The sequence below is a fragment of the Martes martes genome (assembly GCF_963455335.1).
Source record: "Martes martes genome assembly, chromosome: 5".
NCBI classification, from domain to species: domain Eukaryota; kingdom Metazoa; phylum Chordata; class Mammalia; order Carnivora; family Mustelidae; genus Martes; species Martes martes.
Genome location: NC_137892.1, coordinates 89993133 through 90010753, shown reverse-complemented (window position 1 = coordinate 90010753; position 17621 = coordinate 89993133). Strand labels below are relative to the sequence as shown.

At 51.3% G+C, this 17621-nt stretch overlaps 1 protein-coding gene across 8 annotated transcripts in view; it reads right to left on the bottom strand.

Moving 5' to 3' along the window:
- Nucleotides 1-9335: 9335 nt before the first annotated feature.
- The window catches only part of SIL1 (SIL1 nucleotide exchange factor), a 216377-nt gene continuing 208091 nt past the window's right edge, over nucleotides 9336-17621 (bottom strand). For 4 of the 8 annotated variants that reach the window (XM_080803525.1, XM_080803526.1, XM_080803527.1 and 1 more), the window contains 3 exons: nucleotides 14585-14681; nucleotides 13980-14144; nucleotides 9336-10188 (listed from right to left, as the gene is read on the bottom strand). In XM_080803525.1, the coding sequence (XP_080659651.1) occupies nucleotides 9829-10188; nucleotides 13980-14144; nucleotides 14585-14681 (622 nt within the window). In that variant the 3' untranslated portion in view covers nucleotides 9336-9828. The remainder of the gene's footprint in view (nucleotides 10189-13979; nucleotides 14145-14584; nucleotides 14682-17621) is intronic. The other 4 variants (XM_080803529.1, XM_080803528.1, XM_080803530.1 and 1 more) reach the window with 1 other exon arrangement.

Sequence of the window (17621 nt, the reverse complement as noted above, 5' to 3'; positions counted from 1 at the left end):
CAACCTGAGTTGAAGGCCGACGCTTGACTGAGCCACCCATACCCCCTATGGTTGACTTTTTTCCTTGATGAGTTCTGAGGACTCTTTATATAATCAGGATACAAGGCCTTTTTCAGATATGTGATTTTCATATATTTTTTCCCTGTTTGTGGCTTGTTTTTATTTTCTTAATTTCCTTCACAGAACAAGTTTTTAATTTTAATGTATTTCCATTTATTCACTTATTACTTTATGAATTTTGTGTCTGGAGTTCTACTAGGAAACCTCAGCCTAATTCAAGGTCACAAAGATTTCATTCCTCTTTTCCTCTAAAAGTTGTGTAGTTTTCCATTTAGGTCTATGAATGATTTGTGGTTAAATTTTGAGTGAAATAAGATGACAGGTATAAGTCAAGGTTCGTTGCAGAAAACATGACTGTCCACTTGTTGCAGCACCATTTATCAAAAAGACAAACATTTCTCCACTGAACTGCCTTGTACCTTTGTCAAAAATTCAGTTACTATACTTGCGTGGGCTTACTTCTGAACTCGTCATGTGGCTCTTCCATTTCTGTGTCTTGTCTTTGACCAGCGCCACTCTGCCTGGATGACCAGAGATTGTGGTCAGCCTTACAATCAGCTAGTCTGCACCCTCCAACTTCTTCCCTCTTTTTCAAGACTGTTTTAGCTATTCTGATTCCTTTCCATCTCCACATAAATTTTCACATCACACTCTTGAGATCAACAAAATTCCTGCTGGGATTGAATTGAATCCACAGATCAATTTTGGGGGCAGTGGCTTGTCTTCCAACCCATGAATCCATTTACAGTTGAGCTTGAACAACATGGGTTTGAATTGCACAGGTCCACTTATAGGTGGATTTTTAAAAAATTAATTTAATAAACATATAATGTATTTTTATCCCCAGGGGTACAGGTCTGTGAATCGCCAGGTTTACACATTTCACAGCACTCATCATAGCACATACCCTCCCCAATGTCCATATCCCCACCACCTTCTCCCGTCCCTCCTCCCCCATATTGCATCTCTACTTCCTCATATCAAAGAGATCATATGATAGTTGTTTTTCTCTGATTGACTTATTTCGCTAAGCATAATACCCTCTAGTTCCATCCACGTCATTGCAAATGGCAAGATTTCATTTCTTTTTTTTTTTTTTTTTTTTTTTTTTTAAAGATTTTATTTATTTATTTGTCAGAGAGAGAGAGAGGGAGAGAGAGCGAACGAGCACAGGCAGGCAGAGTGGCAGGCAGAGGCAGAGGGAGAAGCAGGCTCCCTGCTGAGCAAGGAGCCCGATGCGGGACTCGATCCCAGGACGCTGGGATCATGACCTGAGCCGAAGGCAGCTGCTTAACCAACTGAGCCACCCAGGCGTCCCAAGATTTCATTTCTTTTGATGGCTGCATAGTATTCCATTGTGTATATATACCACTTCTTCTTTATCCATTCATCTGTTGATGGACATCTAGGTTCTTTCCATAGTTTGGCTATTGTGGACATTGCTGCTATAAACATTCGGGTGCATGTGCCCCTTCGGAGCACCATGTCTGTATCTTTAGGGTATATACCCAGTAGTGCAATCGCTGGGTCATAGGGTAGCTCTATTTTCAGTTTTTTGAGGAACCTCCACACTGTTTTCCAGAGTGGTTGCACCAGCTTGCATTCCCACCAACAGTGTAGGAGGGTTCCCCTCTCTCCGCATCCTCGCCAGCATCTGTCATTTCTTGACTTGTTAATTTTAGCCATTCTGACTGGTGTGAGGTGGTATCTCATTGTGGTTTTGATTTGTATTTCCCTGATGCCGAGTGATGTGGAGCATTTTTTCATGTGTCTGTTGGCCATCTGGATGTCTTCTTTGCAGAAATGTCTGTTCATGTCCTCTGCCCATTTCTTGATTGGATTATTTGTTCTTCAGGTGTTCAGTTTGATAAGCTCTTTATAGATTTTGGATAGTAGCCCTTTATCTGATATGTCATTTGCAAATATCTTCTCCCATTCTGTCAGTTGTCTTTTGGTTTTGTTAACTGTTTCCTTTGCTGTGCAAAAGCTTTTGATCTTGATGAAATCCCAATAGTTCATTTTTGCCCTTGCTTCCGATGCCTTTGGCGATGTTCCTAGGAAGAAGTTGCTGCGGTTGAGGTCAAAGAGGTTGCTGCCTGCGTTCTCCTCAAGGACAAAGAGGTTGCTGCCTGCGTTCTCCTCAAGGATTTTGATGGATTCCTTTCTCACATTGAGGTCCTTCAACCATTTTGAGTCTATTTTCGTGTGTGGTGTAAGGAAATAGTCCAATTTCATTTTTCTGCATGTGGCTGTCCAATTTTCCCAGCACCATTTGTTGAACAGGCTGTCTTTTTTTCCATTGGACATTCCTTTCTGCTTTGTCGAAGATTAGTTGACCATAGAGTTGAGGGTCTATTTCTGGGCTCTCTATTCTGTTCCATTGATCTATATGTCTGTTTTTGTGCCAGTACCATACTGTCTTGATGATGACAGCTTTGTAATAGAGCTTGAAGTCTGGAATTGTGATGCCACCGACTTTGGCTTTCTTTTTCAATATTCCTTTCGCTATTCGAGGTCTTTTTTGGTTCCATATAAATTTTAGGATTATTTGTTCTATTTCTTTGAAAAAAAATGGATGGGATTTTGATAGGGATTGCATTAAATGCGTAGATTGCTTTAGGTAGAATAGACATTTTCACAATATTTGTTCTTCCAATCCATGAGCATGGAATATTTTTCCATTTCTTTGTGTCTTCCTCAGTTTCTTTCATGAGTACTTTATAGTTTTCTGAGTACAGATTCTTTGCCTCTTTGGTTAGATTTATTCCTAGGTATCTTATGGTTTTGGATGCAATTGTAAGTGGGACTGACTCCTAAATTTCTCTTTCTTCTGTTTTGTTGTTAGTGTAAAGAAATGCAACTGATTTCTGTGCATTGACTTTACATCCTGACACTTTAATGAATTCCTGTATAAGTTCTAGCAGTTTTGGAGTGGAGCCTTTGGATTTTTTTTTCAATAAATATGTATGAGGACTGTAAATGTATTTTCTCTTCCTTGGATTTTTCTTAATAACATTTTCTTTCCTCTCATCTATTCTAATCCTTTTAATAAACCACATACATGTAAATCAACTATGTATGTCCTTGGTAAAGCTTCTGGTCAACAGTAGGCTGTTAGTAGTTAAGTTTCTGAGAAGTCAAAAGTTCTGTGCAGATTCTCCACTGCACGGCAGTCAGCACACCAAACCCCCCACACTGTTCAAGGATCAAGCGTATTTAGATGATTTTTACTTCTTTCATTAGTGTTTTAGTTTCCAGCATAACAATTCTGCAAATATTTTGTTTCATTTACACGTTTGTTCCGGTGGTATTTGTAAATGGTACTGTTTTTATTTTTATTCTTGATTTTTTAATTTTTTTTTAAGATTTTATTTATTTATTTGACAGACAGAGATCACAAGTAGGCAGAGAACCAGGCAGAGAGAAAGAGGGGAAGCAGGCTCCCCGCTGAGCAGAGAGCCCGATGTGGGGCTCGATCCCAGAACCCTGGAATCACGACCTGAGCCAAAAGCAGAGGCTTAACCCACTGAGCCACCCAGGCGCCCCTTATTTACTTTTTTTTATAAAAGATTTTATTCCTAAGTAATCTCAACACCCAAGGTGGGTCTCAAACACAACTCTTGAGATCAAGAGTCACACACTCCACTGACTGGGCCAGGGGCCAGACCGGCACCCCAATGGAACTGTTTTTAAAATCTTTGTTTCCAATGGTTCATTGCCAGTATACAGAAATAGAATTGATTTTTGAATGTTACCTTGTATCTTATGATCTTGCTAAACTCACCATCAATTCCAGATTTTTTTCTACATTCCATGGTATTTTCTACTTTGACAATCATGTCATCTGAGAATTTATTCTTTTCAATCTGTAGGCCTATTCATTTTCTGGCCTTACTGCAGTGCCCAGAACTTCTGGTACAAATATTGAAAAGGAGAGAAAAAGAGAGCAGAGAGCACTGGCATTCTTGCCTTCTTTGTAATCTTGGGGAAAAACAAATCAGACTTTGACTATGAAGTTTGATGCTTGTTATAGGTTTTTATGTGGTTTCCCTTCATCAAGTTAACAAAATTCCTTTCTATCCCCAATTTGCTGAGAGTTTTTATTATGACTGGATATTGAATTGTCATTTTTTTTTCTGCATCTATTGAGATGATCATGTGGCTTTTTCTTCTTTAGTCTGTTAATATGGGGAATTGTGTTGAACTAGCCTTGCATTCCCAGGGTAAACCCCCTGGTACATTCAATTTGCTAATACATTCTGTTGACAAGTTCTGCACTGAGAATTTTGGTAGGGACCTTAGGAAAATCTAAAGTCCTTAACGCTGTGTGCAAAATCTCCCCTCCCCAATGATCCCTGACCTTCTGCAATGAGTTTGGGAGTGGATTCTTCTATTTTCAGGAACAGACTGTAGAACTGGTATTATGTGGTAGATTTGCCAGGGAAACTACCCGAGTCTAAGATTTCTTTGTGGGAAGGTTTTAAACCATGAATTCAATTTAACACATACAAGACTAAATAATTAGCTGTTTTTTCTTGAGGTTTAGTAATTTGTCCTTGTGGAAGGCTGAACAGTGGCTCCCCCAAGATTTCTCCATCCTACTTTCTGGAACCTATGAATAATTACATGGCAAAGGGGAATTAAGTTTGCTCGTTGGCTGATTTTAAAATAGGGAGATGGTCCTTCATTCTCTGGATGGGCCTCATGTAATCACAGGGACCTTAAAGTGGAAAAGGGAGGCAGGCAAGAAGATCAGAGTAGTGTCACATGAGAAGCTGAATGGCCTTTGCTGGTTTTTGAAGATGGACGACGGGGCCACAACCCAAGGAATGCAGGCAGTCTCTAGTTGCTGGAAAAGGCAAGGAAACGGATCCTACCCAGCACCTACAGGAAGGAATGCAGCCCTGCTGATGACTCTGGTTTTTCCCATGAGAACAGTGTCTGACTCCTGACCTACAGAACTATAGTAGAGCAAATCTGAGCTGTGTTAAGGTATGAAGTTCATGGTCATTTGTTACAGCAGCAGCAAACTAATACAATGAAAAACAGTATTTTCAAGGAACTGGTCCATCATTTCTTCTGAGCTGTCAGTGATAATCTCTTCTTAATTCCTGAGATGGGTAATTTGTGGCTTCTTATTTCAAAGAACTACCTTTGATTTTCTCTAACGTTGCTGTCTTTAGTTTCACTGGTTTCTACCCTTATCTTTATTACTTCCTTTTCTTCTATTTTCTTTGGGTTTACAAGAAGCTCTTCTATTGCTCTACTTTTGCTGGTTTTTAAAAATTACTTTTATTTTTTTAATATGTCATTGAATTATAAGTTTGTGGAATTTGATTTGTGGCAGCAGCTGTGGAACCAGCAGCTTGCAGAGCCTCGGACCCCTGCCTGGCACGTGCTCCCCACAGGCAGCCTCTCTCCTAGGCCACGGACAGGCCCTGGCTGCCAGTCAGCATCCCTGGCTCGAATGGCCAATTCAATATGGATGCGGCCACAACAGCATCCGTGACCAGGTCCCAGTACTCCCCTGCTTTTCTGCCTTCCCACTTCTGTAGACGGCACCTCCAAAGGCCTCTCTATGCCAGCCCCAGAGTGAGGCTGCATTCAGCCCTGACCCCTCTCCTCTCAGCCCCAGGCCATCACTGAGCGCATCCTCTCAGCTCTGCCTTTAGAACACATCTGGGTCTGAGCGCTTTGTACAGCCTTCGTCCTCATCACCTGGGTTTAAACTCCCACCCGGCTCTGCATGGACACGGTGCTGGGACCCTGCCACTGTCCCCGCCCGTGCTGTCTGTTCTCATCATGCACTAAGAGTGCTCCTGCTGAAGTGTCGGTCCCGAGGTCTCTCCTTGGCCCGTAGCTCTCCAGCAGCACCACTGCCAAGAGAGACCTCAAGTCCTGGCCCAGGCTCACTCCTCTCACCGTGCTGAGACTCTCGCTCTTCAGATGCTTCTGCCATCTCTCCAGCCTACAGAACACCGCGCAGACCCCCACAGGGCTCACGGTTTTGCCTCCTTCTGTTCACACTGCATCTCCTCAGAGAAGCCTTCCCTGACCACTGGATCCAAAAAGGGGGCCCCTAACACTCTCTCCCCTTGTACTTCATTTTCTTGGCATTTGCTGCTTGAATGCTATGGAATGCTATTTTTCTCAGCATTCACATACTTGTCCTGGTCCGCCCCTCCCGCCACTGTTCTTCTGACCACCTCCTGCCCTAGAACAGGACCTGGTAGATGCAATTGTACTAAATCAGGATGAAAGAATAAGCAAACGACTTAGCAGCAGCCAGGAGAGTGCCTACAAGCCAGCCCTCACTTCCCCCTCCATCAGGATGAGGGCACACTCCTTAGCACCTTAGCAAGGCTGATGAGGTGCTGGACAAAGTGGTCCCCTTGACCCCTATGGCTCCATGTGGCCACTTGGCCCCTCACCCCATCACTTCTTTCAGCTCTGCTAAACACGTGGGTCCTCCAACGGACCACTCTCCCTCAGCACAGGTCTTCCTCTATCTTCTTGGGCCTGAAACACTTTCCCTGCCTCAGCTGGCTTATTCACCATATGTCCTTCAGGTCTCAGCTTGGCTATCACTGGCCTCCTCTGACTCTCCCTCAGCTCCAACTGACAGAGGCCCCCCCCATCAGAGTACATGTGATACCACTGCTGCCTCCCCCGCCAGACCATGAGCTCCCTAACAGCAGGGCTTGTGACTGACCAACCTCGGAACCCTGGAACCTACCTGAGTAAGTGCAAAACAAACAGTCTGAATGAAAGAATAAATGAACAAGTGAATTAATGAAAACCAAGTCTACTGAGGGCTGGGGTGGGGATGGCAGATGACCACCCCACTCCCCAACCCTGTCATCCTCCCACAGAGAGGGCCTCATTCAGCCCTGCTGAGGAGCAGGGAAGCAATAACCATCCAGGGCCTAGAGGGTGTCATCCAGTCAGAGTTCTCTGTCCTGTCCCTGCCATAAGGCCCCAGTGCATGTCAGGGGTGGGAGAAGATGAGAGTAGCGTCTAGGCCTTGGCAAAAGTCACATCACCCTGAGTTCTGGTGGCTACAGCCCCCATTACCACTTTCTGCCTAACTCTGAGCCCAGGTCCTACTTCTTGGCCACAGTTTCCAGGACGGCATCCAAAGGGAGGACAGAGAAAGTCTCCTTTTTGCTTGCAGACAGCCAGTGATAAACTGGATGGTGGAATCAGAAGCCACAGCCAAGAAGCCTGGGCCTGAGCCCAAGCCTTGGGTCACAATGCTGCCTCCATCTAGGAGGTTCTGCTTCAAGATCCAGAAAGTCAGATGCCAGTAAGAGTACAGACCGAACTTCACCCTTCGCTAGGTCTTGTCTTTGTGGATGTGGAGTGGAGAACAGGGTAGTAGCAGTCAACCACCCAGCCTGTGTGCTCAGCACTGCTGCCCCCAGGTGCTCCTTCAGTCCCACTGACACACCCCTGCCTCCACTACCCACAAAGAGTTCATGGTCCAAAGTCTCCTTTTAGGTTCTTTTTTTAATGATTTATTTATTTGAGAGAGCGAGAGAGCATGAGCAGGGGGAGGGGCAAGGAGAGAGGGAGAGAGAGAAGCAGGCTCCCAGCTGAGCAGGGAGCCCAACAACCCCGGGATCAGGACCTGAGCCGAAGGCAGATGCTCAACCAACAGAGCCCCCTCAGATGCCTCCCTGCTTTATAGTTAAATGCTATATTTTGCAGCATGCCTGAGGGTGGAGGGATACTGGGGTCCTCAACTAAGCCTCCACTCATGTTAGTCCTTCCATGGGGACCCCTTCCCACAACCCAGATCAGATCCTGGTGGTCAAAGAGGACTCAAGGACCCCAGCCCCAGCTGCTACTGTCCCAGGCCAACAAAGGGCCCCACTCCACAACTCAGCAGGGTCTCGCCAGCCCTCGCTCAAAGGCGCAGTTGCTCCCACAACCTCAGCTCTCACCTCTGCCAGGATGAGGCCCATACCGAACTTCTCCCCAACCCTGAGCCCTCCTCGTTCCCAGCATGTGCAGGGGCAGCGTCATCCTATCACCCTCCTCTCTCAAATTCACCCAGTCTGCTGACACCATCTTTAAAGGGATTTTTGACCTTGGTCCTGGCCAGGCCCAGGACCTCCTTTCTGAACCCTGCCCTACTTCACCACAGAACAGCTGTTCTGCCATCCGTTGTGGTCTTCCTGCCCCTGCCTGCCTATCAAATTCAACACTATCACCTTCTGAGCCACATATGCAAGCCTTCTGCAGCATGCTGGAACCAATCCTAGCTCTGCCACTCAAAAGCTGTGTGACCTCACACGACCATGCAGCCTCCCTGAGCCATGATTTCCTCATCTGTAAAACATAATCAGAAGGCTATTTAAAGGTTTTAAAGGCAACAAGGCAGAAAATATCCAATACGCGATAGACTTTGCATCTGATCCCCATGACGCCTGAACCATGAGCCTTCCAACCCTGGCAAAACAGGCTGCTGCTTCTCTCCTGCCCTCCTGGGAGAGTTGTGTGCAGGTGACCACTCTCTCGTGAGCTTCCTGTGTGTTGTGGCACGAGGTGGGCAGAAGAGGGTGGGAGGCCAAACAAAAGGACTACAAGGAAGGAAGCTACCCACTACCTTATGTTTGTCCAGGCCTTGGTTTCCCCCTGAGCTCTGTGAAGCTGAGATTTCTACATGTCAGGCCAGGACGGGGGAGATTTCTACACAGAGGCCAGGAGGGGCTGCCTAAGCAGCAGGAGTGAGCCTGTGATGCACTGGGAAAGGCTGAAAAACAAACGCACCAGAATCCAAATCAGGAAAGCCCAGGGCCAGAGTTGCCGTGGCAACCTGCAGCAGGCTCCCAGCCTGGCACTCAGCCTCTGTGGGGTGGGGGCCGGGACTTGCCAGGCTCGGCTGCCCCCGCCTCCGAGGCCTCCTCCGCCGCAGTGTACCTCGGCTGACACAGGGGAGAGGCGAGGGTACAGAGACGCACCTCTTCCCTGTCAGGTGGGCCAGGCGGGCCTCGGCTCCTACTTCCAGTTTTAGGGAGCTCACTCCTCTCCAAGAGCGAGGCGCACACCCAAGCCCTCCAGAGTGCCGCAAGTCACCCCCAATCCTTCCAGCACCCTGGTCCCAGCACCAATCGCTCCAGCCCAACCCATAAGCTGCCGGGGCTGACAGAGTACCACTGCCATGGGCCTCAAATTTCCATGCACAGGGGGCAGTGAGATGACCACCCCCCCCCCCCACCCTGCCACCAACCTTCCATCAGAGCAAGGTGGGGGAAGGAACAAGCACAGGTGCCCTGCTGTAGTGCTTTATGCAGGTTTGCTCGCACTTAATGGCACTCCCCTCTGACAGTTGAGAAAATAGGCCCACGGAAAGGTAAATGACTTGCCAAGGTCACAGAGCTCCTAGGTGGGGAAGAGCAAGGTCCCAGCCAGGGCTTTCCAACTCTTGAGCCCAGACCCTTCCCATGGGGCCTATTACTGGATGCCCCAGGCCGACCATCCGCCATGTCATCAGGGGCCTCTGGGGTGCCTATCTACCCAGTGACCTGGGGGCTCCTAGACACAGTCCCTCAACCACAGGACTGTGCCCAGTCTGCAGAGACACACAACAGACAATGGCCCTCATGCCTCCATTTAATGGCCAAGCCGGCACTGCCCAGATGATGCCCAGGCCCCAGTAGGGAAGTCCTCCCCCCTGGCTACTGTCCCCTGAGGAGCCCACCCAAGCTGGTGTCCATCAGTCTCACTAACGTCCCAGTCCAGTCCCAGAGGCAGGGAGCAGCCTCATCTCAGTTCCTTCAGCAAGCTGTTGATGGAGCCCAGCAGTTCCCGGAAGTAACCCTCATCCTCGCCGTCCTGGAGCTCCAGGGAGGCCAGAGCCTGGTACTCAGCCTGCAGGCTGACCAGCGTCCTGCTGAGCTGAGGGTCCTGGCGGTAGCGGTCCCGGCAGGTGGCCAGGAGGGCGCCCAGCGTCTGCAGCACCTTTTCTCGGGCATCGTGCTCAGGGAGGGCCAGGAGGCGGGCAGTGATCTCGCACCAGCCCTGCTCCCGCAGGCCTGGCAGGAGGGGCACCTGGCGGTACTGCTGCAGCTTCTCCGGGGACGTCTCCTGGGTCAGCTTGGCCTCCTCCTCAGCAAACATCTGCTGTCCGCATGGCCAGGCACCCGGGACGGGGTTGGGGGAGAGAACACACAGAGAGCAGTCAGGGGCACTGCTCGGGTGGGAAGGCATGTGGCTCATCATCCGTCCACCCACTCTTCCTTCTGGGCCTCAAAGGCCCAACACGGGAGAGGGTCATACTGGATTCACGGCTTCACACAGGCTCCCCAACCCATCCACCCATAGGTCCATTTGTCTGGCCATCCATCCATTCATCAAAAACAACTGTGCAGTATGTCTGAGAAACCCAGACGGAGACATGGTCCCTGCCCTTGAGGAGCTCAGGGTCTAGCAGGAGAAGACAAATTAATGGAGTAATCCCTGAGGAACACAATGACTGCAATTCAGCAGTGCCCAGGGGATGCCAGCAGTCTGGCTTCGAATTCTTGCTCCGCCACTGACAGCCGAACAGCCTTGGGTGGGCACGGCATCATCTCTTGTGTGACGATGTGCCCCTTTCAGGACCACACACGGCCAGTGCCCAGCACACAGCACACCTAGCAATGGGCACTCAGCTCTCAAGTCGAGTCACACCATCTACACCTCCGTCCGTGGCAGTGGCAGCCTCACCTCCGCTAGATTCACTCCCTCAGAGGACAGAGGGCACAGCCAAGAGAACAGGATGGCACTTTCCTGAGTTTGGAGGGCTACATGGGAGTTGTCCAAGTGGACAAGGGTGGAGGGTCCACACACAGAAGGGTCACAACAATAGGCCGAGGCTCCCTTCCTGTGTGTAGAATGTGAGGCTGTTCTGGCCCAGGGGGCATGAGGGTCTGGCTGAGTCGCAGCTGTGTGTGCCCTTTATGCCAAGGGCCTGGGGAGTTGAGACAAGTTTGGGCAGAAAGTCACAAGCTTGGCCAGTGGCTGTAAAGTACAGAAACCCAGCCCCGCCAGCACAATACAGTGGGAGCCATGCCTGCCACGCTGCAGGGGCAGGACACACCTGAAATGTGAGTGACCAGCTTCTCTTGAATGTTGGGGGAAGGCAGAGGTGGAGGATGAGCAGGGAGAGGGTGGAGACGTGCTCTACTGGCTGTACTAAGTGTACCTGCAAGAGGAAAGAGGAAGCTCTGCCCTTACTCCAGGGGAGAACAAGGCATGCCAAGGACAGGGAAGACAAGAGGAAAGCCCAGGCAAAGAGCAGGGGCCACAGAGCACCCACCGGATGGCCTTGGGGTCCATCGGGGCTGGTGGAGGAAGCAGGGAGGGGCAGGGATCAGCATCTTGGCCCAGAAAAGGATGAGAGGGCTCTGACAGTCCTTTCCTAAGCTACCCCATGTACCCCAGCTGCACCTGGAACATTCAAGGCCCCACCGCCCTCGGCCTCTGCCCCATATCCACTGCTGCTCACTGCACCCATCAGCCCCCTGCTTCCCACTCATGACCACCTCCAGCCAGCTGACAGTAGACTTGTCCAGCCCTACACCCTGCACAACTGGGCATTTCTGATGTTCATAACTAAATCCCTTCCCAAGGACGTCAAGGCCCTGCAGGGTCCACCCCAACCTGTGCAGGGCCTCGTCCTCACACACGCCCTCACTCATGCACCTATCACATGAACTGTCCCCCAGAGCCCTTAAGGTGCAGCCTGGAGGCGCACTCCCACCTAACTCCAACTCCCTGGTTAACTCACCCCTCAGATCTCACTGCCTCCCCTGACTTGCCCGAACAGGTCAGAGTCCCCCAACTGTAGGCCTCTGCAGCCCACATGCTCCACCAGGTGCTACCGTCAATAAAGTCTGTTCCAAAGCACCAGGAGGACAGGGACCGTGGACGTAGACTGGCACTGGACAGGGCAGACATTTGGTCAACACTCAAGGAAGGAACCAGTGGGTGGGTGACCAGTGTCCCTTCAGCTCCCTGGAGGCAGGAATGGATGTGGACTCAAGACCAGAGGCCAGCATCCATCTCTGCAGAGGCAACAATCTGAGAGGTGGGTGCACTCCCCATGGGAACTCTGCCAAGCAGCTGCCCCTTCCCACAACACCCTCAAGCTGTGGGGCACCTCCAACGGTAACCTGACACGCTGCCATCTCACGCAGCTCTGGACCCAGCCCCGGGCTCATTAGTTTTCATTCTTTTCAGGGAACTACAAGAACAGAGAAGCCCCAGCTGCCTCAAGCACAGTTCGGCTGACACCTGTCCTACGCTCACTGGCAGCAGAAACTCCTCCACTGTCCTCCCCGCCTGCAGAGGGACAGCTATCCCAGTACTCTCTGCAGAGAAACACCAGTGTTCTCAGCACCCCAAGCCTCAAGGTGAGCCCTGGGGGCCGGCTGACTTGGGCAGCTCTCTGGGGACATGCCAATGCCATGGCACCTGCCATGCCAAGACTAGGGGCAGGAAAGAGACACCGAATACAGCAGAGGGAAGAGGTCAGTTTCTCCTGGAAACGCCAAGCTGACACACAGGTCCTTCTCCAGGCTTGCTGGCCTGTTGCCAGGAAGTCAACTGTGCCCAGGCCTTATTAATTGGATGTGAGCACCACATGGCTGCCTGCTGTTCTGGGTTTCTGCAGCTTGGAGAGAGAGAAAGATCGAGAAAGAGGGGAAAGAGAGAGAGGGGGAGAAAGAGAGGGAGAGAAGGGGAGAGCAGGAGAGAATGAAGGACAAGCCAGGCCTGGAGACACAGGGAGCACCAGAGAGTCCACGCACTCACAACAGCAACTTACAGACACTCCCACTCTCAGTGTGAGGCAGGGGCAGGGAGGCAGGCCTGGACCTCTCCTCCTCTGACACTCAGCGGTGGCTCTGGGGCTGCCCAGTCTGCTCCAGTCGGCTGTTCTAGGGAGAGCGTGGCCTGAAAGCGAGCTGAGAGCTCTGCTATTGCACCCTGCAGCTGCTGCGTTCAGAATTCAGGCCCGGCTGGCTGCACTCTGGTTTTTTTTTTTTTTTTAAAGATTTTATTTATTTATTTGACACAGAGAGAGAGAGAGAAATCACAAGCAGGCAGAGAGGCAAGCAGAGAGACAGAGGGGAAGCAGGCTCCCTGCTGAGCAGAGCTCAATGTGGGGCTCGATCCCAGGACCCTGAGACCATGACCTGAGCTGAAGGCAGAGGCTTTAACCAGTTTTAACCCACTGGGCCACCCGGGCGCCCCTGCACTCTGTTCTTAATTAAGACACTTTTCAGGCTCACAAAGACCAAAGTGGGTTGGACACCTGCCAGGTGGCAACAACAGGGACCCTGGGCCCCTCGAGGGCGGCCATTCCGAGCCCTTGCCCAGGGTCAAAGCTCCCAGAGGAGGAAACTACATGTTTCTAGAATCTAAAGATTGAAATCTAAAAATCTTAACCTAAAAATTCAAAGATCACATCTCTAGAATATAAAGATTCAGCATCATTCCAGGCTCTGGCTAATTACTGTTCTGGCTGCTTCGAGGGCTTCCAGACACAGCTGCTCCATCCTACCTGCTCCTTATCGCACCACCCTAGGCTTTAGCCAAATGACCTGTCATTCCATGAAGGGCCGATCCTGGCCATTTCTGGCACACCTCCACCCCCAGCACCCTGGCCCCTTCCCCCTCCTCACCAGCCCTCAGGTTTCAGTTTAGCCGTCACATCCCATGGGATACCCTCCCCGAGGCCTCAGAAATTCTGGGTTCAGGACCGCAAGGAGGGGCCTCCACAGCCTCCAGGTCTACCCAGCACAGTCTGGCACATTTTCTCGGGAGCACTGTTAGGAGGATGGAAGGCGGGATGGAAGAGGCCAGGGCCAAAAGGCCAGAAGCAAAACAAAGCAAAGTGACCCGGAGGCACCCCAGGTCTGGGCACTCACCTTTTCAGTGACCAGGTCATAAAGCAGAGTGATCACACGCACAGCCAACACCTCTGTACCCTTTGCCTGCACCAGGCTCCGCAGCACCTGCAGGCCCCCCAGTTTCAGGAACTGCTGCTGGGCATAGGGGAAGTGTCGCAGCAGGGAGCACAGCGCAAACAGGACCTGCAGAGGGTGATGGGCCACATGGTACTTGGCCTGTTCCAGGGCCCAGAAACACAGCCAGAAGTGCCCCAACGACCCCAGCCCAGCCTCCATCCTTTTCGTCCCTCTCAGGTCCAGCTATATCCCAGAACACAGTTCTGTGAAAGCTGGAAGAGGGGTCAGACACCTTTAACATCACCCCCTGGGCAGACAGACCACAACACAAGAAGCTAGAGGGTGGTATCCCAGACTATGATGGGAGCTGAACCGAGGCCTCCAGATGCCTCAGCAAGCTTTCATGCTGCTTGAGGTGAGTGGGACCTCTCCCCCTATGCCACCCAGTGGATGGATGAGCACTCAGGTCCCCAAGGGTGACAGGCACAACCTGAAAAGGGACCCTTGCCTTTCAGGCTCTGCAGATGTGCTAGGGGCTGGGCAGCAGGGAGGGAGCAGATACATACCTTCTTCTTTGCAGGGAGAGGCTGTTCCGTAGCCAGGATGACCAGCAGCTTCTGTAGGGCTCCCCCCTCAATGGCCTCTACTTGGACCTTTGGGTTGCTAGAGGGAAAGCACAGGACAGCATGACACTATACTTCCTCACCAAGCTGGGGACACATCACTGTGCATAGCCCAGGGATCTTGGTGGTTCGGGGGGTGATAATGTACCAGCCATCCCTTGGGGAAAACAAAGGTGCCCAAAGGAGCACTCCCCCTTGGGACAAGCTAGAACTTAGCTGGCTGAACAGGTGAATGACTATACATCTACCTGGGTACCAAAGCCTATGGTCAAAATCACAGACCAATGGCTCCCACAACATCCTACCGCCCAGCAAACATTGGGCTGGAGTGATCTGGGAAGGGAAATCACCTCCACCCCTTTAAGATCTCCTGATGCTAAAGGTGCTACTCAGTGTCCCTCCCACGAAAGCCTTCCTTCACAGTCCCCAGGCCTACATTGGGTCTTCCTCCCTCCATCACCCCATGCAATCATACACTGGGGGCAATTACTGACAGGTCTGTTCTCTGATTATGAGCTCCTCTAGGCCATGTGCTGGGGACCCACTCCTCTCTTCTCTTCTGGGTGGAGTACACAGACAACATATAGTCAACGTTTGTGGGGGGAAAAGACCACAAGAACGAATGAGAGCCAGGGAGCCTCTTAACCTGAGCAGAGCCTAAAACAAGACCAACCCAGATGGCTCCCCACTGTGAGAGTAGCTGCTGGGATTGCCCCCATGTTTTCAGTACTCAGCATACAGCCTCTGTCATGGGGCCCAGGAAAAGAGGGCCAGAATGAATCAACATGTGTGCACAACCAGGACTGTACCAACCCACACACAGCAACACTGTAACACTCAAAACCCAGAGCTGCCTCTCCAGCTCCTCTCCCCATTCTAGGCTGGCAAAAGAGCAAGGAGGTTCAAACATTCAGGCACAACTCTCCTGGATGAAAGCATAGGGGCCCTACCAGTGAAGCCTCCACAGGGCAGGGTGCCCGGGAGGAGATAAGACTGGGAACCTCTTGCTTTCCAAGATCAAATTAGTGATCAGTTAGGGAGAAGTGTCAAGCACAGGGACCTGGGTGGTTAGGCTCTTGAGGAAGGTCAAGGCTCCCTTGCCAGACACTTAGGAGGCCTCAGAGAAGAAATGTGGCAGGCTCCTAAAAACCCCAAGGCCAGAATGAAGAGGAGGGGCCAGACCAGAGGTCACAGAGTGGCTGCCACACTTGCATAGACAGCCCACAAAAGGCACTGAGTCTCTTCTTGGCTCTGGCTCCTTCACCTAAGCAAGGCCACCAGCTCCCTGGAGACTGAAAGAGCACCTGTTCCTCTTAACCCCCAACCTTGGCAAGGGGCCCTCGTGATCCTGCAGAGTGAGGCAGGGTCTGAGACCCAGAGGAAATGGGAGGCAGGTGACAAGAGAGTGCACACTGCTGCTTGCAAGAGAGAGCCTGCTACATGGCAGGCGCCCCGTGAAAGCTGGCCCAGTGGCATGGTGATGGGGCCCGATCCTACCAGGCACCAGCTTCAAGTTTCAAGTTTCAAAGAAGACTCAGCACACTGAGCCAGTTTTCCTGCTCTAAATGGGAGGTGCGTGGGTCCCTCTGCATCGTCTCAGCCAGAAAGGATGTGCAGGGTGGGTGCCAGCCTGTCCCACGGCAACCCCACCGGTGTGTCTCAGGGGCGGCCTGGAGATGGGCCAGGGTCTCTGGGGAAGGGAAGCTGACAGCTCCTGTCCAGACAAGCAGGTGGGCACTAATGCAGGAGGACTGGGGAGCTGAGCCTCTCCCCTGCCCCCTGCCCCCCCCCCCCAACTTGAGAAAGGCAGCTGCTTCATCGAAGCGTGAGCTAATTAGGACCGTCTCTGCCATCATGTGCCTGAGGAACGCTCACCCGCAACAGGCAGGGTCTTTTCTAGGAAAAGACGACCATGTTGAGAAATTCACACAGACGTCAAAAGCTGCCTCCCGAGGAAGGGGGGCTGTGAGACCCAACATCACATCAGCCTCATAGGGAGCACCATCGCTGACGGGCCCACACGGTGGCAGGGGTAACGTCCTCCAAAGACAGCACATGGAGCTGAGAACAAGACCTAGAGATGAGAGAATCACCTGCCAGGTGCCCTAGGAAAGCCACTTGAGCTTGCTGGGTACCAGGACCCGCCTGGACACCACCCAGAGGAGCAGCCCTGTCACAACGCGATGCAGTGTTAGGAGGGAGGGGAACCGTGCTCACCCACGTCTTGCTTGTTAGGAGGGGAGAGAAGGCTCAAACCTAAGAGAACCAAAGCACCAACAAGAAACAAAGTACCAGGGCCTTAAGGGGAGGGCATGTACTCTCTACGTAAATCCCCAGGATCCTCCAAGGAAAGAACAGACTGACTGGGAGGAAAGGAAAGACACCAAAGCCAGTAAGAGATATGGCTTCCCGGGTGCTTCTTTTCCACGGGAGCCCTGATGTAAGTGACAGAGGGCCAGTCTGTCTTAGGAACGATGTACAGGTAGCCCCACATGCAGGAAAGGTCTTTGGGGAAGCTCAGCCAGCCCTCTGCCACTGAACAAGCCAGGATCCACACACGGGAGAGAGACCATCCACCAGATTTTACTTAGAAGTTACAGAGGGAATGAACAATATTAACATGAGGCCAGACCAAGTTGCTCTGAACCTAAGGCTGGGGGCGGGCAGGGGGTCCTGAGAAAGAACAGGAAGGTCTGGGCTGGGAGATCCAGGAGGGATGCACTGGAGAAGAGACACCACAGAAGGCTGAAGAAGATAGCTTGTAGACAGGAGGAAGGGCAGGTGCTCAGGGAACAGCATGAGTGTGTGTGGAGAGGCGAGACCATTGAATGAACAGCTACCCTGGAAAGTCATGGAAATGGGGCCAAAAGGTGCAGCTGACAAGAAAGTGCAGGTCAGGAGGCCAAGCTACCGACAGCACTGAGGAGGTCTGCTGGCTGGGACCTAGGAAGGGTGATGCAGGACCCAGACTTCGTCCAGC